A 24,797-nucleotide genomic window follows, 5' to 3' on the forward strand; every position below is an offset into this window, starting at 1 on the left:
AATATAAGTAAACATTCAGTCCGTCCTTAAAATGTGACTAAAACATTTAAATCACTCTTAATATATGAATGAAACAACCAGTCCACCCTCAAAATATCACTAAAGAAAGTCCACTGTGTTTGACTTCATGCGGCACTGCGCAGATCAATATGCGTATGACATCAGGGTACCGCAGACAGCTCCTCATAGCTGCGCCTCATGCTTTCTAATGCTCTCGCGATATTTTGCTGCTCTTCGCCGATAGGTCCACGCAGCGCCTGACGAAACACCTGTCGTCCTGTACGTAAGTGACGTGCGTTTAATTGGCGTGAAACGGATTCGTTAAAAACACGGCAGCGGATGTTTGAATTGTTCTGTCAAGAATAAGATTTTGAATTCATCGATAAGCGTAACGGCAAGCCTGTGGAGTCGATGGGGAAATTGCTTATTTGGTGAGTTTCCATTGATTATTCAGTTTAAAAACACCATTGAATCAGCGTTTTGATTAATCAAACGTAATGTTCAAACCACAAAGGGTAATTTATGCCCATTTTACTATAAGAATAGCGCATCGGTTACCTGACTAATTTGTATTTCTGTCAATAGTGTTAGTATTTTGGTTGGTTAGTTAGTTAGTTGTTCCATTAGTGGACAGATCCATTAGTGGCTTCTGTTGACCACCACAAGATGTCAATGACAATGTCTGACAGAATCCTTTGAAATAAACCGGGGTGCTGCATAATGACTAAACCGAATTTTAAGAGATTTAAGGAAAAAATTCTGTAAAACAATTTGTTACACGCAAAGATTTGTGATATTTATTTTAAGTTTGTACAGGATAAGCCATATAAATTAACTTAGATTTTGCCTGGATGGTTTGTGCCGTCCAATATAGTAAAAGTATATATCGTATTTCTGGCATAATCGGACACTTATTCCAATAAGGTGTGTATATATAGCCCATATAAATATATTACATTTTTTTGTGTTTTTTATCTGGAATTATTTCAGTGAAAATAATGTTTGAAATAATTGAAGATTATCAATCAGTTTTATTGTCTGTGTATCTGCCAAATGAATAAATGTAAATCAACAGAGACAACTAGTATTAGATATTATTTTGTGTATTGTCCTGTATTTTTATTTTTGAGAAAAGGTCACCATATAAAGCATTTTATACAAGGACTGCCTCAATGGCTTACACTCCAAAAATTGCCATTATTAACTCGCCTTTGTATGAAACGTGTTGACCTGTTGTATGGCTTCATAAACCGTTTTGTATAAAAAGAGCTGTGTACAAATTATTTGGAAAGACATATGGGGGAGGAACTACATTTGTAATCAGACCTGAATCTGGGTAGTTGAAGAATAAATCGTGTCCTGTGGTGTGACTTAGCAAAATTTAGAAAACAAACTGTTAATATTACATTGTTTTATATATTGTTAACATTTACATGTATCATATAAAATAGCATAAGGAGATTTATCTTCATTGTTTATCTTCAATTTTTGGCATCACACCACACCATAGAGCTCCGGCAAAATGATTTGCTGTTTGCTTTCCCCCGCCTGTTCTGGCGCACAGCAGCTGTCCATCATGTTAAAATATTATGATTTGTAAAGTCTATACAGCCTGGTTTTAAATTATTGTTTGCCCACTGTCAATACCAATGCTACAGCCGCTCTAGCACTCTCCTGAATGCTTGTCAAAATGGCTGAGTTCTGATTGCGTGACGTCAACCTCCGGAGCTCTATAGGACAAATTTGCATATTAGTCTGTCAACTACCCATCTACATAGGGTACAAATGTTCTTACTACTTATTTGTTTATTTTATCTCTTTCAGATTGTTCATTAACTTTCTGCACAAAGATGTTTTCAGTTCCTGGTTTGCCGGATGTTGGATCAGATATTACCCTTCATGTCACAAGCGTAAACTTAAAGCCTCACAGTGTTTTAGTGGAATTTGTAGGAAATTTAAGTGCTGTACCAGAGACCGGCGAAGTATATCCTCACATAAAATTAGAGATTGATGTTGAGACCGGGAGGCAGGATAGTTTTGAAGGCAAACCTGGAGATGTATGCTACGTATGTGATGATGAAACCTGGCATAGAGCAAGAATACTTTCAAAATCTGAACATGAATACAACGTGTTCTTAATTGATCAAGGTAAAATATTTTCTGCATCAGGGAATGTTTTATCAAAATGTCCGCGCAACCTTTTAGATTTGCCACTCACTGTAGAACTTTGTGTATTGGGCAATGCATCACCTCTCTGTGAAAAGAGTGGATGGTCTGAGGGCGCTTCAGAGTTCATCAGATCTTTATGTGGTAAAAGCATCTCTGGATGTGTTCAGGACGTGATGATGCCTTACAGAATCTTAATTCTTGATGTTCCAAATGTATCCAAAGAAATGTTTGAGCTTGGATTTGCTAGAAAGATATCTGATGAGGATTTTAAAAGCCTTGTAACCAGTTCACTGCATTCACCAAAACGAAACACCACCACACGAACAGATTTCGTGATGCCGGGTGCCCAGGACCACCCAGGTGACTCTGAAACATTGTATCAGTACTTTTACCCAGAGTTGTTGCCTGGAACAATTGAGATTGTTACTGTAACTCATGTGGTTCATCCATCGAAAGTCTTCTGCAAATTGCATGTCTTTTCACAGGAGCTCAAGAAATTAAGCGATCAACTGCACAAATGCAATGAAGATGTGTTACCTTCCCTGATGTCACAACCACTTTCTGACGGGTCCCCGTGTGCAACCAAAGGAAGTGATGACAAGTGGCATCGTTCTGTCCTTCAGCAAAACATAGTCTCTGATGTCGTCAAAGTCTTTCATGTCGATTATGGAATCGGAGACTTTGTTAAACTCTGCAATATCAGACCTTTGTCTCCAAGGTTCTTTCAGTTGCCTGTTGTCACTTTTGCATGCTCTCTTCATGGGATCCCCGACAAAGGCATTGGATTGCAGACCGATCAGATTGATTTTCTCAAATCTATCATCTTAGATCAAGTCTTCATTGGAAAGTTCGAGCAGCTCAGAGAAGGCGTCTATGACATCACGCTCTATGGGAAAGATAATGTGAACGTGAACAAAGTTTTTGGCCTCACAGAGGAATGCTTGTCTGTACCAGAGAGAATGTGTGTTGGTGACCAAACTCTTGAGACATTGAAGAAAGTAACATACAGATCTATGAATGAAAGTGTGCCTGTGTGCACACATTGTTCAGCAGGTCCCTGTGAAGATTTCGCTGCAGCCTCCAGGACTGACGGACACCAGGAAACCTCCAAGAGAAAAGAGTCACTGAATGAAGCTGTGTCCGGGTTCCCGATTCACAGGGATGCTTATGAAATTTCACCACCCAAAATTGATGTAGACACAAAAGAAAAGGTGTGGATAACTTCTGTCAGAAGTGTAAATCAGTTCTATGGCCATTTTGAACAAAATATTGACACCGTTAGGAAAATGACCAGTGATATCGAGCAACTGTGCTGCAAGCGAACTCAAACAACATTCTCAGTTTCCCCAAAGATGATGTGCTTTGCCAAATATCCCGACGGCCATTGGCACAGGGGACGAATAGAATCGACGCATCCACAAATACTTGTCTGTTTTGTAGATTATGGCAATCTGTTGACTTTGGACAAATCTGAAATTCTACCCCTTACTCCGGAGGCCAGTGCAGTGGCATCTATTCCCATTCAGGCTGTTGAGTTTGAACTCTTCAATGTGACATTACCACAGTCATCTGAACTCAATGAGTGGTTTGAAAACTATGCCACAGACGGCATGTTCTCCATCACTGTAATGAAACAAAATCTTTTAGGCAAACTGTCAGTGGAGATGCATGATGAGAAAACGAATCTCAATTTGAAAATTAACGAGAAATGGAACCAGGCTAAAAGGCTGAATCAAGAAGCAAATAAGATCGGCACTTGCAAAGTGTTTTCAGAAGTTATGGCGTTGGAGAGACTTAAAGAGCATTTAAGTGTTACAACGCAAGCACATGAGAAGATCTGTAGGAAAGAGACTAAGCCAGTTGTTCAAATCAAACAAAAATGTAATTTCCCACCCATTAAAGCTAACAGTTCCGGGGACACAACAGGGCGTAATGATTCACAGCAACATAAAGTGATGTCTCATTATCCAAAACTAACAGATCTTCCCTCAAACGCTTTAGATGAAGGATATGTTACAGATGTTTATCTTTCACACTGTAATAGTCCATCAAGTTTCTATTTGCATTTAAAGAGTGAGGAGGAAAAAATATTGTCCATTCTGAATGAACTGAATTGTTCTCAGTTAAGCAGTCCACAAGCTGACCTCCATGTGTTGCAGCCGGGTGACGTTGTGCAAGCAGAGTATCCCTCTGACGGGGCTTGGTATCGTGCTGTTGTTCAAAACAAAGACGACGACAAGGTTCACGTGCAGTATATTGACTTTGGGAATGAGGCGACACTTACGCCCCTTCAAATAAGGCAACTCGACAAGCAGTTGCTGAACACGCCTGTGCTCAGTGTCCACTGCTCACTTGAGGGTGATGAGTCTGGAGGAAAAAGAGATTGGACTAAGGAAGAGGTAATGGCTTTCAAAAAGGCAGCAGGTGAAAACAGTAATAAGAAAATTCTTTGCAGGTTTATTCGCCATGACAGATCCGCTTGGCTGGTCCGTTTGGAACACCAGGGTGATTTGTTGGAGTGGCCATTGTTTGATGTGAGCCATCTTCAAACTGGCTCACAAATGATCTTCAAAAATGAAGATATCCTACCATTAACATTCAAAGAACCAGCTGTAAAAGAACAACAAACTGTAGAAGCGTACGCTTCATCTATCTGTGGGCCAAATTATTTCTGGTGCCAGTTCAAGAACTCCGAAGAACTTGACAAAATCTCTTTGATTACCCAAGAAGTTGGAAACGGCACTCAAACGAAACCAATTCAGCTAGAGCAGCTATGCCAAGGCGTACCGTGCCTCGCACGCTTCTCGGATGAGCTGTGGTATCGTGCACAGGTTATTAACAAACTAGCCAATGCAGTATCTGTTGTTTTTATAGATTATGGAAACGAGTTAGAAATTGACCTGAACTCTGTGAAGTCCCTGTCCCGTGAGCTACTGGAAAGGCCACCTCAAGCATTTCTTTGTCAGCTAGGAGGTTTCAAGTCTACACATGGCATGTGGAGCGACGTTGCATCCGAGACATTTTTTGAACTTCTGGTGGATGAGCCTTTAAACGTGACTATTCAGAACACGGGAATGTCCTCTGATTTTCCTAAGTGTCCTCAGTATAATGTGGCGGTTGAATGTAAGGGGCTTCTGGTTAATGATCTCATGAAAGATTATTGGTGTGATCTGAAACCTAAAATCTGCAGTCAAGGCACTAAAGTGAAAACCATTGAAAGTGTCCAGAAAGATGACATCGCCAAAACTGATTTGGTTCAGTTCAGAAAAAAAGTTGTAAATGCACAGAAGGGTCCTAAACAACATTTACCTCAAGTAACAAGCCTTCCTTCTCGTGTGATAAAAAGAGGTATGGTGTCTGAAGTTTATATTTCGAATATCACCAGTCTGAGGGGTTTTTTTGTGCAGCTGGCTGAAGATGAGGATACTTTGTTTTCTCTCAATGAACAATTAAATTCCTCTCAGATATCAGAGGCCGATGTCATTCACGCATGCAGTGTTCAGAAGGGGAGTTTGGTGAAGGCTGTGTTTCCTGAAGATGGTTGCTGGTATCGTGCAGTTGTCAAGGGAACCACAAAGGATGGCTTGATTCAGGTGGAGTTCATCGATTTTGGAAATGAAGCCACTGTTTCTCTGTCTAATATCTGCAGGCTTGATAAGCAGCTACTTTCTTATCCAAGGTTTAGCATTCGTTGCAGCTCCAACATTGAGGATCGATTTAAAATCCAGCAGGGAATTGAGGAGGATATATTTGGGCAGGCTGGTGAGAACAAACTTTCTTGCAAGTTTATTAAAAAAGACACGACCACTTGGGAGGTTATAATGGCGCTCAAGGAGAGCTCGGCAGATTCATTGTTGGGTGAAAAATGGGATGATTCAGATCTGAAGGGGTTACAGATTCACTGTTCCAAACAAATGCCATCGTCCATTCCTGTGAAAGAAAAACAGATGCTGTTTAAGAAACCAGATGTGTCTTTGGGACAGACGGTAGAAGCTTTCGCATCATGTATTGTTGGACCGAATTATTTCTGGTGCCAGTTTGCAAACTCTGGACAACTTGACCAAATTTGCCTTGCAGCTCAAGAATATGGAAACTCAAATGAGACACAGCAAATTCAAATGGATCGCTTGGGTCCTGGAAGCCCGTGCTGGGCTCGTTTCCCTGATGACCTGATGTGGTATCGCGCACAAGTTATTAAAAAATGCAACGACACAGTATCTGTACTTTTTATTGACTTTGGAAATGAGTCCGATATCCATGCAAGTTCTTTGAAAGCACTTCCCTGTAACTTATAGGAGAGTCCACCTCAAGCATTTCTGTGTCAGCTGGAAGGATTTGCACCTTCAGAAGGATCGTGGGACGATAGTGCAGCTGATCATTTTCACAAGCTTCTGGTGGATAAACCTCTGAAAGTTATTGTAAATGGCATTGAAAACACTGTAGACCCCAACATCCCTCCATATTATGTTAAAATTGAGATGCAGCAATGCAGTATAGTGAATGAGCTCATGAGAAACTTTTGGAGGGCTTCTGTGAGGCGAGATGAAAATCCCACTGAGGTCTCATCTGAAGATGCTGCATCAACATCTGTGGATAGTCAGATGAGTGAAACTCATTGTGTTCCTCATCATGGAGGTTATAAAGAGTTGAGAGCAAATGGAGATTTGCCTGAGGTACTCTATGGTAAAGACGTGACTGCTAACAGGCCTATAAGGATGGATTCACTTTCAGAAAACCACGAAGAAATCTTTGAGTCCGTTGATAGAGTTCCTGTTGTATCAGTTAAACAAGCGTTGTCACACACAGAGGACAACAGAAAAGATACAGAAGATATAGCGTCTGAAAAAGGTTTGTGTATATTCGCATTGTTTGTGTTTGATACTTTTCATATGCTGGTTTGGTTGTAAAGGAGTTCTTGTTTTTATTGGTTAATCACGGGCTCGTGCTTGTTTTTTGTTCACAGATGCCCTGGCAACAATGAGCAGGAGTAGAAGCTGGGCAGCTGGTTTAGAAAGTCGAACATTTCCCATGGTATGGTAGATTTTACTTTTTACAATAACTATTTTTCTCCAGTAAATACTAATTGTACTATTCTTTGCCCTTTTTATTAAAAGGTTGGCACTGAAGAACACTGCGACTCCATCAAGTGAATCCCAGAATGAGCAGCTTTTTAAGCATATTTATTGCTGGGGTGGGAAGTTTGAAGGTTTAGTACTTTACAGTTTTTTTTATACATGGGAAGAATTTGTATTTATATATGCCACTGATGAATATTTGTTCCAAGTAGATGTCTCATCTCCTAAACGAGGCGATGAGATGTAATAGAATGTTTTAAGTATGTCAATCATCATGTTAGTTGACATTTTTAAACATTAAGCTTGATTGCATTTCTGTGGTTTGCAGTTGAATTCAGAGTGTATACATACGTTTTTTTTTTTCAAAATAAATTGTGTGCATTGTAAATAAATATTCTCCGTATCCAAATGTGTTTAAATATTCATTTGTTGGAATAAAACATTTTCATAGAGTTGGCTTTGTGTTGCTTTTATTTTTGTGCCTAATTTTTAAAAGAAAGCATGCACTTTCTAAACTTGTAGTAGTTTGGTGGGTCCAATAAGAGCACAAAGCAGGAGTATAAATTCTGAAAACAAGTTAAAAAATGAAATGGGCAATTTCCTCGTTATGGATGTGACATTTTGCGTTATGGATATTGCATAAAAATGCTCGAATTGATTGGATGTGTAAAAACAGCTGTTGCATTGATTTTGAAATGAAACTGGCAGCAGACTGACAGTTGAAGGGGAGGAGTTAACGGACGCTCCGACCAAGCCGTAAAGAAACAGACATCGCTTGGCTTTTGAAAGGTATAAATATTGTTTAAATACTGAATCGGTTTTTATTTAGTTGTTACACAATTCACCTTAAGTTGATGACACTGATGTTTTTTTAATAAATTATAACGTTCTCGCTTACCCCCCATTGTTATAGGAGTGTGATTTTCAAATCATTAATACTAGGCTGTAATTTCTCAGCTCCCAGTCAGAATCAGATGACCGACGATATCAGCGAGAGGACGACATGTTTCAGAATTATGAGGAACTCAAAGAAGACAAAGTTTAGGAGCAGGACACACTAAAGGATAGCTGTGTCCTAAAGCTTCAATTTATTGTTTAAATTTTGTGGCTGCAATATTTCATGAAAAAATAAGAATTGTCATCTTTAATTTCCATGGGATTTTATAATCCGAAAATGCAATTACGCCCTGAAATGACTATACATCTCAAATGACGTAAATTAGACGGATTGGGCGGAGCATCCGTTAACCCCCCCCCTTCAACTGTCAGGGTATTTCCCAAACGGCATTTATGCGCCCTTGAAGGGCTCTTCGCGAAGGGGGCACCATTTGTAGGGGCGTTCCAAACGAAAGTGAACACCTGAATCCCAGCAAGCAATTTCGCGTCTAAAAGACGTCTGAAGGGCTCACCATACTACATTCGAAATCGAAAAACGACCGTCTGTGACCTGATTTCGAACAAAATCTGGTCCAAACGACAATTCGTTTCACTAGTTCGCCGCAGCAAACCAAACAGAACTTTCCGGGAAAGTTCGTGTTGGCCGGTGTTCTGCCAATTTACGCTACCCTGTCAAATTTTGCTACCTCCATACAAAACAGGACTAACCCCTCCCCCAACCCAACCCTTACACCTAAATTACCCCTCCCCCAACCCAATCACAACACGAGGGTAGCAAAATTCTATGGGCAGCATAAATTGACAGAACACCGGTAAACACCCTCGAGCCACCATCGGCCCATGGCCATTACGTAATAGGTGGGTGTGTTATGTAGCGCCACCCGGTCTGTGGGAAATAACGCGTCATTTTATTTAGCTGAGGTGAGGTCAGATAAGGGCTACATAAAAAAACGATAACATTTGAGCAGCATGAATGCTTTTGAATGTCGTGTTGCAGACATCTTTGTTGTTTGTGTGGCCACGTGCGCAGAGGCATACGTCATGTAAACCCCGCCCCCAGAAACAAAGGGATGTTGGATTGTTCGAAAACACTATACGGACTCTCAACGTTTTCGAGCTTCGGTTTACCCCAAAACGCAGAACGAAAGCGCAATTCGCCTGGACTATGCCGAGCCCTTAATAGCCGTCCAAACAGCCAGACGTCTAGGTTATAACAAGGCTAAATTTGGTCTGTCAGTTAAAATCTAACAGACGTCTAACCATAGACCAAGAATAGACTAGTCATCAAACAGTCAAAATATAAAGCTTTTATTAAGTAAAAGATCCAATTTCACAATTTAGACAAATTGAGATAATTGAAAATTATAGAGAAAATCCAATACAGAAAATTCCAAAACAAAGCATTTATAAATGAAAATTGAAATGCAATAAAGAAATATTAAAATAAATTTAAGTTATTTAAAATATTTAATAGCGACTCCGAATGTTTACACTGTTGAATTCAGAAAAAATGCACAAAGGGCACCGTTTAAGGGCACAAAGAAACAATAGTGTTAAAAGTTACACGAACACGTAAGTTAAGTTAGCATTTAAAGATAACTACAATGTGGCGTATACTGTTACACTCATATACACTTAAATCCTTGTATGCCGGTTTCCGTGGCGTTGCAATCTTAACAAGATGGAGCGTTTCTTATCTTCCTCCGTAATGTCATTAGCGGCGAAAAAATGCTCAAGGCGCTCCGTTACTCCAGCCAGTCACCGTTGTCTTCCACAAATTCCCCCACTGTTCCAAATATCGCCATGTTGCTGACACCTACAATTCGTCAGCCGATGCAACCACAAAAAAATAAGGTTTATATCCTCGTCCCCAAATATGTAATAACTGGAGACAGACATCGATAGCGGAGACACCCGTAAACTCTTTACTTCAACTCCGCACATACACATCACAGCCAACATGGAACAGGATTTTCTTAAAGGAACAGTACATACCTAGACTTGAAACATCTCTTAAAGAACCATATCAAATCACTCTATAACAATTCCCTTTGTGAAGGGAGTTCCAAACGCACACACGAGAGACAGTAATGCTCTACACCCTTCAAAGAGGTAACTTCAAGGGCTCAGCCCTTCGAAGGGAGTAGGGCATAGGGATGCTCACTTCCATTTGGAAATGCCCTCAGTCTGCTTCCAGTTTCATTTCAAAATGCAACAGCTATTTTTATACAGCTTATATTTATACAATCAATTCGCAGTGAAAAACGCAAGCCACACCCACTCATTTTCTCATTTAAAATTCCTTTTCACTTAAAAATGCGTCAGAATACGGAAGTAAAAACGATCGCAACTTCAAATCTTCAATTATATCTTGTATAATTGCCTATTAAATTTAACCTTTACCAATCAAGAATAGATTTAAATACATTCATTCACAAATGATGCGCGCGGGTCCCTGTTAAACAAAAGAGGGCGCGTGGCATTTACATTTACGCATTTGGCAGACGCTTTTATCCAAAGCGAATTACATTGAATTGTATTATACATTTGTTTCTGACTATATGCAATCCCCTGGGATTGAACTCATGACCTTGGCATTGATAGTGCAATGCTCTTACCACTGAGCCAGAGCCATTGAGAGAGAGAGTTCTGCCAACGGAAGTCCAAAACGCTGAAGCGTCACGTGATTCATGGAGCCTTCAGATAGTTCCAGGAAGTTATGTTTTCTCTTTAAATGCTTTATTTCTTTCATTTTTTTTATTCATTAAATGGTTTTCGTCTTTAAATGGCTTAGAAGTTTACCTCAGTTGGTCTGTTTAGTCGCAGCTCCATGCGTTACTAGTAACTTCCGGGAACTATTAAGATCCTCCATTGCTGTGAAAAAACTTTTCCATTGCAGTCAACGGAGTTGACGCGACTCTCTCTCTCAATGGCTCTGCACTGAGCCACAGGAAAGCTGTATATAGCCCGATTCACATTTCGCGTCTTTTCCGCGCGCATATTCGTTATTTTAAATGTAGGCGCGCGGAAATAGGGGGCGACGCGGCGCGCTCTATTTTTCAGGCGCTTTGGCGCTGCATCGAGATGAAAAATCTCAAATTACAAAGCCGCAAGCGCACCGCAGGTCATGTGACAAGAACCAACCAGCCAATATAGACAAGCTCAATGAAAATGGAGACACAGATGATCACAGCATAACTAAATCTAGTAGCAGAGTTATTGCGAGGTATTTTCAGTGCATATATTCCATATATCCTTTGTTTATACCCCCACGTCTCAACGGCTATCGTGGCCCATGGTTGCTTAGCGACGACAGACGCCAGGAGAGCGCAAAGGAAAAAAAGGAGGTCGCAGTGCAGCTCGCGTTTTCCGCGCGGTTTTAGACGCGATATGTGAATCGAGCCTATAACTGTTAGCTGCAATGTTAGCTGCATGATGTTTGTTATATTGGAGCTATTTCTACACAATTATGTATAATCGTTTAATTTCAGTAATTTTGCAGGTTGGTCCAGGAAACACAGGTGTAAAACCGTCCAACACAATCGCTTTCAAATTGTTTTTGAAAACGTACTATCCAGTGGTCACAATCGACTGTGATTGGCCTGTGTTGGCCAGCACGGAGAAATGTAACAGTTACCACGTGACAACGCGCTCATAATTTCTTCTCAACGTATCACAGTCTAAATTATATTTTACACTAAAATAAAGGGCCCTGTGAAACGTTAATGAACTATAAAATTAGAACGTACAGTAGACAGCGAAACAATTTTGAATTATTTCCCGGTTTATTTTGTTTACACCTGCAGGCGCGTAGCTGTGACGCAATGACGCAGACAGCAATAGAAGCGTGCAGCGCATAGCAACGGTAAACTGAAAGGCTGTAAGTCGTTTTAAGGTGTCAAACAAGCATTTTTTTATGTTTCTTATCACAAATGACGGAGTTGCATCAGGCTGCAGCCGTCGGGGATTATGATCTAGTGGAGGAAATGATCAAAAAGAAATCGTGTGACCCCAATCAGAAAGACATAGACTGGAATAACAGGACACCACTTCATTGGGCTGCATCCAAAGGCAGGTCGACTAATATTCCTGAAACGTATAGAGAAAAGTAGTTTTAGTATTTGCCATTCCGCATGTATTGCTGATTTTATCCTAAAAATCAATAGCCACCTTTACTAGATTATTAGAAGTGGCAACAGTTTCTTTTATACAGTTGGGTGTCTTGCAAAGAAAACGTGCTCTACATATCTGACCCTAAACGCATAAAAATAATTATTCTTCATGATTATTAAGCTAACTCTTTACTTTTTTCTACATTAAGGTGCCTGCGCTAATTTGTTGGGTAGATGGAACAAAATAAACTGTCCAAAAAGGACAAAACATGCATAATATAATATAATATAATTTCGTTTTCTTATTTCTTTATATATTATTCTTTAAGGCCAAACAGAAGTGGTTAGGATACTGATGGAGAATGGAGCAAGGGCATGTCTGAGGACGAACAACGGATGGACGCCTGCACACTTCGCAGCTGAGTCTGGAAGACTAGCAGTACTGCGACTGCTACATTCTCTTCATGCCCCCATAGACAAAGAGGATTCATCTGGGGACAAACCCATCAGGATTGCTGAAATTTATGGACATGAAGATTGTGTTCGTTTTCTTGAAAAGTATGATTTATGTATTTTGACATTTTGTCACCATACACTCTTGACGTTAGACGACACGGTGTGTCTTTGTAGTTTATTACATTTTATGGTGGTATTTATTAATATAATAACCATAATATTTAATAACTTAGTGGTCTCTGCATTTTCAGGGCAGGGGTTGAGAGCAGAAACTATCGACGGATGGCAAAGTTAAAGAGGATGTCTTTGGATGACACTGATGAGGAATGGCAACAGGAAAGAGAAGCTAGAAATGCTGATAAGTAATTGAGAATATTTTATCATTCTGAAATAGGGAACAGTTTTAAAATGCAGCAAAATACAAATGAATCAACACACACACGATTTTAAATGAATTAATAAGCAAGATATTTAGTGAATACAAAGAATAAACAAAACACTAAACTTTTGTGGGGTGGCCAAATGAATCTGGATAGAAATAGGCAGTCAAAAGCTTTTGGATACGTTTATAAAGTTTAAAAACATATAAGTTAATATACATTTTCTGTATATTAGTTTATAGAATTACAAATATAAAGTTTATTTTTAAAAACCTCACGCACAATAATATATATTAACATTTGAAAAAAATGAATATAGTTTTATATTAAAGTGATTCATTTCGAGATATGAAGATGTGGAGGAGAGTCACACTACAGAACCGAACTATTAAACATGTTAAACAACAATATTTACAACTTTATAAACTGTAACTTTTAAAGTAATAAGCATTAAACAAATTGAAAATATCTTTCAAATAAGAAAAATGTCTCTCCCTGACAGAAATTTAAAACCCATTAACCATACATTAACACATTAAAGTATTCATATAACAAGAGCTGATACATACACACATGACTGTAATCTGTTTTATAGTGGTTTTAGTCTTTAGCATAAAGGCGTACAAAGTTATTTATTGTATGAATAAAGGCAGATCTGACAGAATTGAATCCGTAAATGTCTTCCTTGTGCGGATAAAACATATTATTCGCATTTTCATTACCTTAAAAATCTGTGCAATCATTTCTTCTTTATCACTGATGTCACTTTGGTCGAGTGGTCACTTTTTGAATGCACTGATGGCTAAAGCAATGAGAACATTTGCTTGTATTATTATATGTATTTGTGTCAAAAATACACTTTGCTATAATAAAAATGAATAAATGTGTAAAATTAGCCTTTGCACATACTAACCTTGCCTCTGAAACGCTTTGAAAGTGCTTCTCGAACCTTTGGAAAGCAAATTTGCACGTTAGACAATTCAAAAAAATTCAGTGTTTAATAAAACTCCAGTAGACAAACTAATGCAAACCAAATAAGTTACATTATAATATTTGAAGCCTATATTATGCAAAGAAAGGACAGGCTTACCCTTTTCTCTCCAAAGCAGTTTGTGAGCAATATGAAAAAGCCCTGCGTTATAACAGAATGAGATATTTGTGTTGTGAATGTTTCCAATGTGCATACAGGAGTGTGTTGAATGTCAAGAAGTAAATCTTTGATATTATACTCTCACCTGTAGTGAATTCAGTATTGTAAATGCATAATTCACAATCTGGGCATATGGCGTCTGTGTAAGATCCAGCCAGAACACAAGAAATCCTAAGATCCATGTTATTCCAAGGATAGGGCTCAGGAAAACTATGGTCTTAATGATGCCCTTTACAACAGCCTTCTCGTCTCGAGCTTTGGCCTCAGACACAGCAGGCGTTACGATTTTCATGATGACCACAAACAGCGTGAACATATTTATAATCACAATAGTACCAGCCGGAAAAATGAATGCAAAGATGGACCCGTTTAACCCAGATTCATACGTTAGCCAGCAAGTCTCATTCGAATAGTATTTACCAACCCCACCGTTGTCGAAATGAACGAAGGTCACTGCCACGCACACTAATGGACACACGTAACCAAGAGTGATCGAAAATGCCAAATAAACCTTCTTCCGTAGCTGTTCAAAAATAAATATTAGCTGGTGAAGAAGAAGAAAACTCAAGCACAACGTCCAGAAGAAGACGGCCAGGAAACAATAATGTTTCACCACGGTCAGTATCAAGCACCAGTTTGAGGAGGTTTTCTCTGGTTCTGCCGTTCCTAAAAACGCACCATACGCAAAAAGCAACCAAGCGGAGATGTTCAATAAGGCTATGTGACGAAAATTGCCGATGTTTGATTTCACAACTGTGTCCCACACCAAAAGCTCAATCAGTATGCACAGCACAAGAGAAACGATTGAAACTCCTAAACAAGCGTAAGTCAGTTCCTGCATATACAGGAGCGTTACCGGATGTTTGGACATCAAGATAGTGAAGGCAGAGTTGTGTGTACAGTTACAGAACGTGGAATTAGAAGCGCCACCCCACGTACAACCCTCACTGGACCACTCTTTTTCATTCCAGTAAACACAATACATTTCATGGTGGCGACGCCTTTGTATGCCACCAAAGTTCATCTCCAGAGCGTCACTGGTGCCGTTTACTGCGGTCACTGATAAGATGGTGGTTTCTGAATCAACAGTCTCATTCTTCAGGGTTTTTGGTAAAATATCAGCAAGATTCTTAAACGCAACGACTACAACGTTCTGCTTTGTCTTGACGCTGGCACCGAAGGTCTTACAGTCGCTGGAGTTACAGGTCATGAGCTGGACGTTCACACTTGTGTGATTCGCAGAGGACAGGTTTGAGTTCTTTATCATGTTCTCAACAGTCTGTAGATAATCTACAGATAAACTGGTGGCGTTTTGGGTTTGATTCCAGGCTCGTGTGTCATTCAAAACGTTACTTATAGTTGATACAAAGTTCTGAAATAAAAAGGAAAAATGAATAGATTCGTTGAAAATGATGAACATATGAAGGAGTGTGCCTTACACAATAGATTCAAAAAATAGAGGTTCTGTAGTTCCATAAAATATCGTTAACACCCACAACAGATGAAACATACTCACAGGCATGATGGTGTCGTTCCAGTGATGCGACTGATTTAAAGACACTTCATTCATTTGTTTCAGAATATCTACAGACATGTTTATATTTGCATAGGAGTTAATAGTCATATCGGTTGTTGTGATAGTTTTTAACGAAGAGATGAGACGCTCTGCGTTTTCACGAATATAACCCAATCCTTTACCAATTTCCTTTATGAAAGACAGAGATTGAGAATGTATGACTAACCTCATTCGATCAGGAGTGAAGAATGAGAAAATGATTGCAAATAAACAATACCTGAACATCTTTGTGAACATCGTACAGGCCCAGATTCACACAATAAGAGATTGCGTTTTTCCACTGACCGTCAGTGCAGCTTCTCCTGTTCTCACCAACAGCAGAGGAGTCACAAACCAGAACAGCCGTGTAAGGACTTTTAGTTTTAGGCCAGGGACCTTCTGCGGAACAGACTGTTGAGTCACCTGTGTGGAAAAATGGAAAAGTACAGAGTCATGCATAGCTTATTCATCCATATCAAATATACGTATCCTTATTTAAAGGGATAAGACTTTAATTTGTAAACCCATATGTTCCTCCAGACTTGGCAGACCACTCAAACAACGTTTTTTAGCTTCGACTTTATCGAATTGCGAATTGATTGGATGTGTAAAACAGCTTTTGCATTGATTTTGAAATTAAACTGGCAGCAGACTGACAGTTGAAGGGGAGGAGATAACGGATGCTCCGACCTAGAGCCATTGAGAAAGAGAGTCGCGTCAACTCCGTAGACTACAATAGAACAGTTTTTTTCACAGCAATGAAGGCTCTCAATAGTTCCCGGAAGTTACTAGTAACGCATGGAGCTGCGACTAAACAGACCAACTGAGGTAAACGTCTAAGCCATTTAAAGACGAAAACCATTTAATGAATAAAAAATGAAAGAAATAAAGCATTTAAAGAGAAAACATAACTTCCTGGAACTATCTGAAGGCTCCATGAATCACGTGACGCGCCAGCGTTTTGGACTTCCGTTGGCACAACGCTCTTTCTCAATAGGCTTGTTCGACTTGATGCGGCGCCGCAAGATCCGACAGGCGGGTGACATCAAAGTACCGCGAGAGCGAAACATTTTATGGTTTGTCGAATCGCTCTCGCGGTACTTTGATGTCACCCGCCTGTCTGATCTTGCGGCGCCGCATCAAGTCGAACAAGCCTAATGGCTCTGCTCCGGCCAAGCCGTCTAGTATACGTCATTTGAGATGGATGGTCATTTCAGGGCGGAAGTGCATTTCAGATTTTAACTGAAGATTATGAGGGTACATGAATTTTAAAAAGAAAATGACCCACATTGATAAGCTTTTTACAATAAACACTGCAATATTTCATGAAAAAATAAGAATTGTCATTTTAAATTTCACTGGGACTTTAAATGTGAAAAAATAAGCAGTGGAGTCAATAACATGAATTCTGAATAACTGTGTTTATGAATGTGAATTACTGTGAATGATGGGGATCTCCAAAGCCACTTCCTTCTTATTCATTCTCCCGCTTACTTTGGCTCTATTGTTCGTGAACGCGCATATGACATTCGCCCGTTGAATAGTCAACATGTCTGGGCAGTTAACCGTTGCTTCTGCTCTGTAATGGATGGAGTCCCCTTTGGTCACTTGAGAACGCAATAATATAAAAAGTTGATGAAAAGTGTATCAGCTACAGAGATCATTTTGGCTTTTCCTTGTATTTACACTGAAGTGTGAGAGCAAAAACAATTCTTACCTGATGATGTACTTCTGAGATCCTTGAAGTCAGAGCTGTTCCAGCTAACGGTGTAATTTTCTGTGCTTACTTGAATGGTACATTGAAATGTAAGCGGTATCCGAACAGTTGGATCCGAACAGTCGGGAAATTGGGGGTGGCTTCTGGCACGTATGTCTGGCAAAACTGCAACGTCCAGCATTTCACTTGCAATGTGCGTTATGGGCTCTTTGGTATACTCGCATGTAAACAGTCCTTCAGTCAGCCGATGGACGGATGGAGAAAAAGAGAGAGAGAGATCAGTAAATCTTTTCAAGGCTAAAATCACGTGTTTCACACATTAAAAATGTCACTGTGAATGTCTTCATTATGTTTGCAGAAGCGCACGTTACCTTTCCAACTTCCTGAAATGCTTTCCAGCTGAACAGTGTCTGTGAATTTGTGACTGCTCAAGCTAGCTTCTGCTCCATTGGTGATTGCTGTCTTTTTATTCTGCGTGTCCGTCAAGACCCACTTCACACTTCCCAGGTCCTCTTGTCTCGTACAGGTAACCGTTGGACTTGAACCAACAGCAACAGGTTGTTCTTTAGGTACACTAATAGTCACGAGTCCTTTGGAGAAAAGAAGAAAAGATCGTCCTATCTATTACTACTACTATATATATCTATTTCTCAAACTGTCCTCGAACCCATGACATGTTCTGCTATCAAATAAAAGGAGTAAACAGACTTTTAATGTCTGGGCGAATTAATGATTTAAAAATGAAATGAAAAGTCGGCTACCTTTTGTTACTAGAATAGTTCGTTTGAGTGCGATGGATATCATTTCAAGTTGAGTGATGTTAATGGGACCGAGCACCTGCACCGTATAGTCCACGATCACACTGCCTGGACTTTAAGACACAACACACGTCTACAGTCATATATCAAGTGTTTCACTGTCTGTTTGTCAAAAGAACACACATTATTTTTACATTTAGAAACGTTTTTCTTGCGGCCATCAGTACCTGAAAGCTGTGATAACCAAAGAATCAAACCACGGCAGTGCGCTGAAATTTCCTTTGAGCTAAAATAGACATGTACATGGTTTTTCTGTTAACTATAAAACTGTGTTACAGTGTTTGTGTGTTATCCGTAAGACATACCCATTCGGCTATATCAGCAGTTATTTTGTCATACTTTTCCGTTTTTTGGTTGTCTGAATTAAATAAGTCATTGTAGTTCAAATCCATGGTAGTCGATCCGTTGATGCTCACTATAGAAGAAACAGGCGGGATTGTTTGGTTAGTGACCGCAGAATGTTTATTGTATCAACGCATGCATATACCGAATAATACTTTACCTGATTTATCAGACAGACACATGACAGCTTCTGTATCTCTGAGTGTGCAGTTTTCAGTTTTGCAGCACTTATAATTAGTGCACGCGTCTGAACTCCATGTGTACCCATCTATACACGAACAGTGTTTTGTGTTTCCAGTCCCATTCCACGTACACTCTACAAACAAAATAAGTTTTTATTTATCCTTGTTAAACCTATAATAGATATTTTTGTGTCGTTTTTACAATGCAAAACATTTTAATAGGCAATATAATGCATAATATTGCCGCTGTTCTTCTGAAACCTTGGATGTCCAAAAGGTTTTCAGGAGACAAAAAACCAACACTGAACAACACTGTTTTAAAATGGTTAAATACTGTCTTCTCAATGCCGACAAGCCCTTTTTAAGACTGGTCAGCAATTTGCAAAACTCAGTGACAAACAAAGAGTGACTAATAATATCGATTTAATATTAAAAATGATTGAAATATTAAGATACAAGGTTTCAGAAGGACAGCAGAGATAATAAACTAAAAAGTTTCCTTTATTAACACAATATCACGATACAATAACATATGGCAGAGTTGAAATAGACTTCTCAGATGTGCTAATGCTTTATCACTTCTAATATGAAAAAACTAATCAGTTTGTCAGAAAATATTCCATTTATTTTCTTTTTCTGTTTTCAACAAAACCATTTTTTAGGAATTTGTTTTTAATTGTTAATGTGTGACATTTTGCTGCAATATCCCTTTCCATTCTGTTAGTGTTGAGTAATATTATTTTAATCTTGCAAAATAAATGTCATTGGTCTCGTGTAAGCTAACTGTGAGTCCCTCCAAGCATTGGCTAACTTTACCTCTTTATCTCATTTTATTTCCTTATGCTAATCTTCTTGCCATTGAGTAAATAACCCAGTTAATCCAATAAGAAAAGTGTCATTATAAAATGGAGATTATTTTTAATGTTAAATAGGTCCTGCATATCAACAGCGGCACTTTAACACATTTAGAAATAAATATCTTTTTTTATTTTTATTTTTTTCTCTGACAGATTTCACTGGTGTTGTTCTGAGTACCTGTTGTGGCGTTGACGTTTGAAACAGTGACATCAGACACATCTACGGCTGACAGCTCTGAGAGAAGTTTCTTTACCGTTCCAACTATAGATGAATCTATTTCGAGCTCAAAAAAGTAAACCTGGGTTGAGTTTTCTGGAAAATAAATAGCACAGTGAGATTAAGACCAATCTGAAAACAATTATAAAGGCGAAAAATTTTTCATAGATATTGCACAACAACAATAACAAAAAATAAGATGTAGGCCTACTACCTGCCCCGGAAACCTATTAAAGAAAAGCACACAATTTTTTTTAATATGAACCGTTTACTCTTGTCAGTATACTGTTATGTGTAAAAAATGTTTAAGTAACTGGAGTAAGGAAACATCAACAAACCTTACAAAACAACCCCAGAAAAAGAAGCACGATGACTTTGCACGGTGTCATTTTGTCTTATTAATATCTGCCACATAAAGAGATAACAGTCATTCATGTGAGTGACAGGAGTCAGTCAATATCTGACCACAACAAAATGCACTTACTGTATAAACTATAAACGGACATTGCATGAAGGTGAAAAACTTACCTCTAAGCCTCACAACTCCTCATAACATGACTGACCTGCGTATTCAGAACGTTTTCAACTGAGATGCCGAACTTCTGAATATGGAAATATTCAGAATATTCAATATATGGACTTCTGACATAACCTTCCTGATTTGCATAATACAGGTCACATGATAGGCAAATCAAAACAGTCAATACTGTCTTCATTTAAATTACAAACAAGAAAAAGTGAACATAGGGGAACTATATATACATATACGAAGAGTTTGCACTGTAAAAAAAAATCCCGTGAAAAAACAGATAAAGTACTGGCAGAAAATTACCAGTACATTTTCCTTTATTTTACGGACATTTCCATTAATGCTAAAATGCAAATGAATGCAGTGCAAAATGTAAAATACAGGTAAAACAACTGTAAAAATGAACACGGAAAATTCCTTCATATTAATAGGGTATATTGTGCCCTATTTTTACGGCTTTTTTTAGAGTGTGGTTCCAAAATGAGTAAACTCCGTTTTTAAAAAAAACATTATCATGTTTTTATTGTGTTTTATTGTGTTAGTTAGCTGTATTTTTTGAGTTATTATGGCTTAAATCAAAACAAACCAACTGCAGTTTGATTGATATTATTGGAATGCACAATAACAAACGTGATTTTTGATTTTTTTTTAAAACGGAGTTATCTCATTTTGGAACCAAACTCTTCATATACATATATATATTTCATATATATATATATAAAGTGCTGCTCAAAAGTTTACACACCCTTGCAGTATCTGTGAAAATAAGTTATTTCACGAAAGAAATGTTTGACAAACAAGTTGACACCAAAGAATAAGAAGATTCTTAACACTGTATTGTGTTACCTGAACAATCAATGACAGTTTTATGTTTAGTCATAGTTGTTTAAGGGTTTCTTGTTTGTCCTTAGTCATTAGACTGTCCACTGATCTTCTGAAAAATCATCCAGGTCCTCCAGAATCTTTGCTTTTTTAGCATTTCTGTATGACTCATGTCCAGCAGTAACTGTATGATGTTGAGATTCATCTTTTTACATTGAGGACAATCAAGAGACTCATACACAACTATTACAATAGAAACATTCAGTGATGCTCATGAAGTCAACAGCCTTTCATTAATAGTCAGGTGGGTGTAAACCTCTGAAAATGGTTTTGGTGTACATTTTTTGTATTTGATTTCCTGAGAAACATGTATGTATGTATTTTATTATCTTCTGAAGGACATTACTAAATGAAAAAATAAGATGTAGCCTATAATCAATCCATCTATTGTAATAGTTGTGTATGAGTCCCCAGAGAATCGTCAGTCAATACTGATTGACTATTGGCTCGCATCACTGGAGGGCGGAGTTCCTTCGCTAGAGCGGCCATATTGACCGTTGCATTCCTCCCCATTAATTGTAATGGCAGTGGTGCATTAATATTAATATATTTGCCGCGACCCACCTGCAATTAATCAGAATGTTATTTTTTGTTACTTGAACCACCTGCCCGCGGATATAACTGCGATCCAGCATCACTAGACTACACAAGTCACTCTTTAGCTAGCAGATAAATTCTAGCTATTTGCGCTAATCTTTTGTCCTATGACTATCAGTGAATGATATCTGATAGTAGATTTTACAGTTTCTTTACTTTCTTAGCTTAAATCAAAGTACCGCGAGAGTGATTGGAAAAGGATGCTTTTGAAACACTCTCGCGACACGTTAATGTCATGCGCCGATCGGTGTGCGCGCGCAGCCTCGGAATAAGTCAAACGCACTTAATAACAGACAGGTCTGACTGATCAAAACTTCCAATTCAGCTAGTGGGTGTGTTACCCATCCAGATGCGCTATGATCTTCCGTTCATTATTTCTAACATTTACAGGAACTGTTTTTAGAGTGTATAGCAAACTGCATAGTATGTTTTATAGACAAATGACAGGTGTACATCTACATCTTCTCTGATTCAAAAGATGATTAAACTGATTTCCCTGGAAACAGTCAGGTATGCATGTAGAATCACTTTAAATCTAGCAATGGATGTCTATCTGTTTTTCTACAGCACATCAATAACTTCTACATTTTTAAAGGTATTAAAGGTATACTTAAATATGCCTCAAAATATTATCTTCTTAAATATTTTCAGCAATTTAAAGGGATACTTCACCCAATAATGAAAATTCTGTCATCATTTACTCAACCTCAGATTGATCCAAACCTGTATAAATTTCTAAAGATTTCTAAAGATATTTGGAAGAATGTCAGATCTCATTCCCCATTGACTTCCATAGTATTTATTTTCCCTGCTATATGGCAGTAAAGGGAGATGTGAAGTATCCTTTAATGGAATGAAAGATCACCAAAGTCTAGAACAGGGTTCTTTACGTTTAATAAAATTAATTTTAATAATATTTTTTTATATTAGTGTTCTGCTTACATTTGCTCTGCCACAAGCTGTTTAGCTCAAATTATTATTGATAGCTCAAATTTTATTACATAATTCAGTATCAAAATTTGCCCCACCACTTTCGGAGCCTGGTGAAGTTATTGTAGGCAAGAATAAAATGACATATTTGAAAAAGTATTTAAGTATTTTAAAATACAAAATACAGTCTCTTACATTTGACTTTTTTTTGTTAAGGAAAATACAAATGACAAAATACTCAAAAGTAATTAAATGAGTATTTCAAATACATGTAATTAAAATACTGCCCATCTCTGGGTGTGAGAAACACAACGTTACAAAACCACGGGGTTCCGCAAAGCTGTCAACGTTCCAGACTTACCTTCCACCAGACTTTACAGCAGTTTGCATATCAGTAAAATCCATATTTTTAGGAAACAACCATCAAGGAAACAAACTCTGTCAACAGCATTCATCCATCTCCCTAAACAAACAAGAGAACAACATACAATACACTGCTCAAAATGACACCGACTATGTGTGCATCACCTTTTGCACATCCTGAACATTTTTATATTTTTCTTATTCTACCTAAAACTTTTTAAGTTTAAGAATTTAATTGCATGATGGGTGATATAACTCACATCCCATGTTTTAATAGTTTTACTGTCACGTTTTGGACCTCAAAGTCAATGCAGGTTCATTGTCACTTTTCTTATATGTGTGTAAAGTATTTATGTACTACAAATAATGATATCAAATATTAAAAAATCTGCCACCGATACAAGTATGTCTGATTGCATTTGTTAGATTTCCAAACAACTGAATTCCAAACTTAACTATAAGGGCTAAAATACAGTATCGGCACTTTGCAACACAAAAACAAAGGATTGAAGGTAAAAGCATCCAAAAAACACGATCTGCAGCATCTACACCACCCTAGACACTCTTGTCTAAGCTATTAAATTATTGCTCCAAGATATTTCTGTAGGCTTCCATGCAAAACATACTGCTGTAAAACATCTATTTCCAATGCAAATCCACAGCGATGATGATGACACAAATTTCAATAAAAGGTGGCAAATGAAAGGCTCTTTGTGTTGTATATGTTTATTCTTGTTTAGGCTGAAGGTGGTGGTTGAATTGCTTTCTGGGCGGTTAATGGATGGTATGCAAAAAATGTCATAAATATAGAAATCCTTGAGAAAGAATGTCACGATGAGCCCATTTTTGGCTCTTCCTGGTGTTTGCATCATGGCTTGACCAGAAAGCGCTGTCGTACGCTATTGTGTAACATCACATGTGGGCTATCTAGTGAACCCTCGGACTGTTACCATCTGCTTTCTATATTTCTAAAGCAAAGAAATATCACACTGAATTTCAACAAGTCAATTTAAAAAGCAAGACACACAACAAACACATCTCTCAAATAACTCAGTGATCAAATTAAATGCTGTAAATCAAAATGAACACATCTGGCATCATTTATAAGGGATGAGGATGAATGAGTCCTGCACTCAGATTGTTCCAAACCTGTGTAACTTTCTGTTTTGCTGAACACACAGGAAGAAATTTGGAAGAATGTCAGATCTCATCCACCATTTACTGCCATAGGTTAAATAAATACAGCAGAACAAAGAAATGTATACAGGTTTGGAACAATCTGAGGGTGACTAAGGGTGAGAATTTTCATTTTTGAGTGAAGTATCACTTTAACTTCTGGTCTGCATTTATTTATAATACTGTACATTTATATTATATTAAATATAATATATATAATTTTTTTATTTGGAGGTCTAGCGGATGTTACGTTTGGGCCACATAACGTTTATGTTGTTGCCGCTGAAACCGTCTATAGGGTCTTATAAACTGTAAACTAAGTTGAGAACTGTGAAAGTAATCATCAAGTAATAAAAAGTATATGCTAATCGGTAAGTAGGAAAAAATGAAAAA

General features: G+C 38.2%; 3 protein-coding genes across 4 annotated transcripts; 2 read left to right on the top strand and 1 right to left on the bottom strand.

Moving 5' to 3' along the window:
* Window positions 1-68: 68 nt before the first annotated feature.
* Window positions 69-7,639, top strand: LOC130559971 (tudor domain-containing 6). The gene is made up of 4 exons (XM_057343373.1): window positions 69-431; window positions 1,825-7,017; window positions 7,133-7,200; window positions 7,284-7,639. Exon 2 carries the CDS (start codon window positions 1,851-1,853, stop codon window positions 6,462-6,464), a length of 4,614 nt encoding a protein of 1,537 aa, XP_057199356.1. The 5' UTR covers window positions 69-431; window positions 1,825-1,850; the 3' UTR covers window positions 6,465-7,017; window positions 7,133-7,200; window positions 7,284-7,639.
* Window positions 7,640-9,620: 1,981 nt separating this feature from the next.
* adgrf3a (adhesion G protein-coupled receptor F3a) lies at window positions 9,621-20,518 on the bottom strand. Of its 2 annotated transcripts, none has more exons than XM_057343143.1 (18): window positions 20,456-20,518; window positions 20,266-20,332; window positions 20,142-20,154; window positions 19,889-20,023; window positions 18,832-18,987; window positions 18,635-18,744; window positions 18,497-18,555; window positions 18,273-18,382; window positions 17,883-18,101; window positions 17,512-17,745; window positions 17,234-17,401; window positions 16,033-16,217; window positions 15,756-15,944; window positions 14,325-15,611; window positions 14,180-14,221; window positions 14,003-14,038; window positions 13,812-13,891; window positions 9,621-9,957 (listed from the first exon to the last, which is right to left on the bottom strand). In XM_057343143.1, the coding sequence occupies exons 2-17, from the start codon at window positions 20,314-20,316 to the stop codon at window positions 13,829-13,831; spliced, it is 3,057 nt and encodes a 1,018-aa protein (XP_057199126.1). In that variant the 5' UTR covers window positions 20,317-20,332; window positions 20,456-20,518; the 3' UTR covers window positions 9,621-9,957; window positions 13,812-13,828. The 2 variants fall into 2 exon arrangements, with proteins under 2 accessions (XP_057199126.1, XP_057199125.1); XM_057343142.1 differs by lacking the exon at window positions 9,621-9,957 and adding an exon at window positions 12,120-12,230.
* On the top strand, window positions 9,951-13,341 carry LOC130559854 (ankyrin repeat domain-containing protein 66). Its single transcript, XM_057343144.1, has 3 exons — window positions 9,951-12,212; window positions 12,583-12,811; window positions 12,961-13,341. Exons 1-3 carry the CDS (start codon window positions 12,074-12,076, stop codon window positions 13,073-13,075), a joined length of 483 nt encoding a protein of 160 aa, XP_057199127.1. The 5' UTR covers window positions 9,951-12,073; the 3' UTR covers window positions 13,076-13,341.
* Window positions 20,519-24,797: the final 4,279 nt, after the last annotated feature.

This window comes from Triplophysa rosa, linkage group LG10 (assembly GCF_024868665.1).
Source record: "Triplophysa rosa linkage group LG10, Trosa_1v2, whole genome shotgun sequence".
In the NCBI taxonomy this organism is placed as follows: domain Eukaryota; kingdom Metazoa; phylum Chordata; class Actinopteri; order Cypriniformes; family Nemacheilidae; genus Triplophysa; species Triplophysa rosa.

Coding starts and splice junctions, on each gene's coding strand:
- LOC130559971 (XM_057343373.1), top strand. CDS start 1,851: ATGTTTTCAGTTCCTGGTTTGCCGGATGTTGGATCAGATATTACCCTT.
- LOC130559854 (XM_057343144.1), top strand. CDS start 12,074: ATGACGGAGTTGCATCAGGCTGCAGCCGTCGGGGATTATGATCTAGTG. Junction 12,213..12,582: donor TCATTGGGCTGCATCCAAAG/GCAGGTCGACTA, acceptor TTATTCTTTAAG/GCCAAACAGAAGTGGTTAGG. Junction 12,812..12,960: donor TGTGTTCGTTTTCTTGAAAA/GTATGATTTATG, acceptor CTGCATTTTCAG/GGCAGGGGTTGAGAGCAGAA.
- adgrf3a (XM_057343143.1), bottom strand. CDS start 20,316: ATGACACCGTGCAAAGTCATCGTGCTTCTTTTTCTGGGGTTGTTTTGT. Junction 14,222..14,324: donor CAATACTGAATTCACTACAG/GTGAGAGTATAA, acceptor GTTATAACGCAG/GGCTTTTTCATATTGCTCAC. Junction 14,039..14,179: donor ACTGCTTTGGAGAGAAAAGG/GTAAGCCTGTCC, acceptor TGCTTTCCAAAG/GTTCGAGAAGCACTTTCAAA.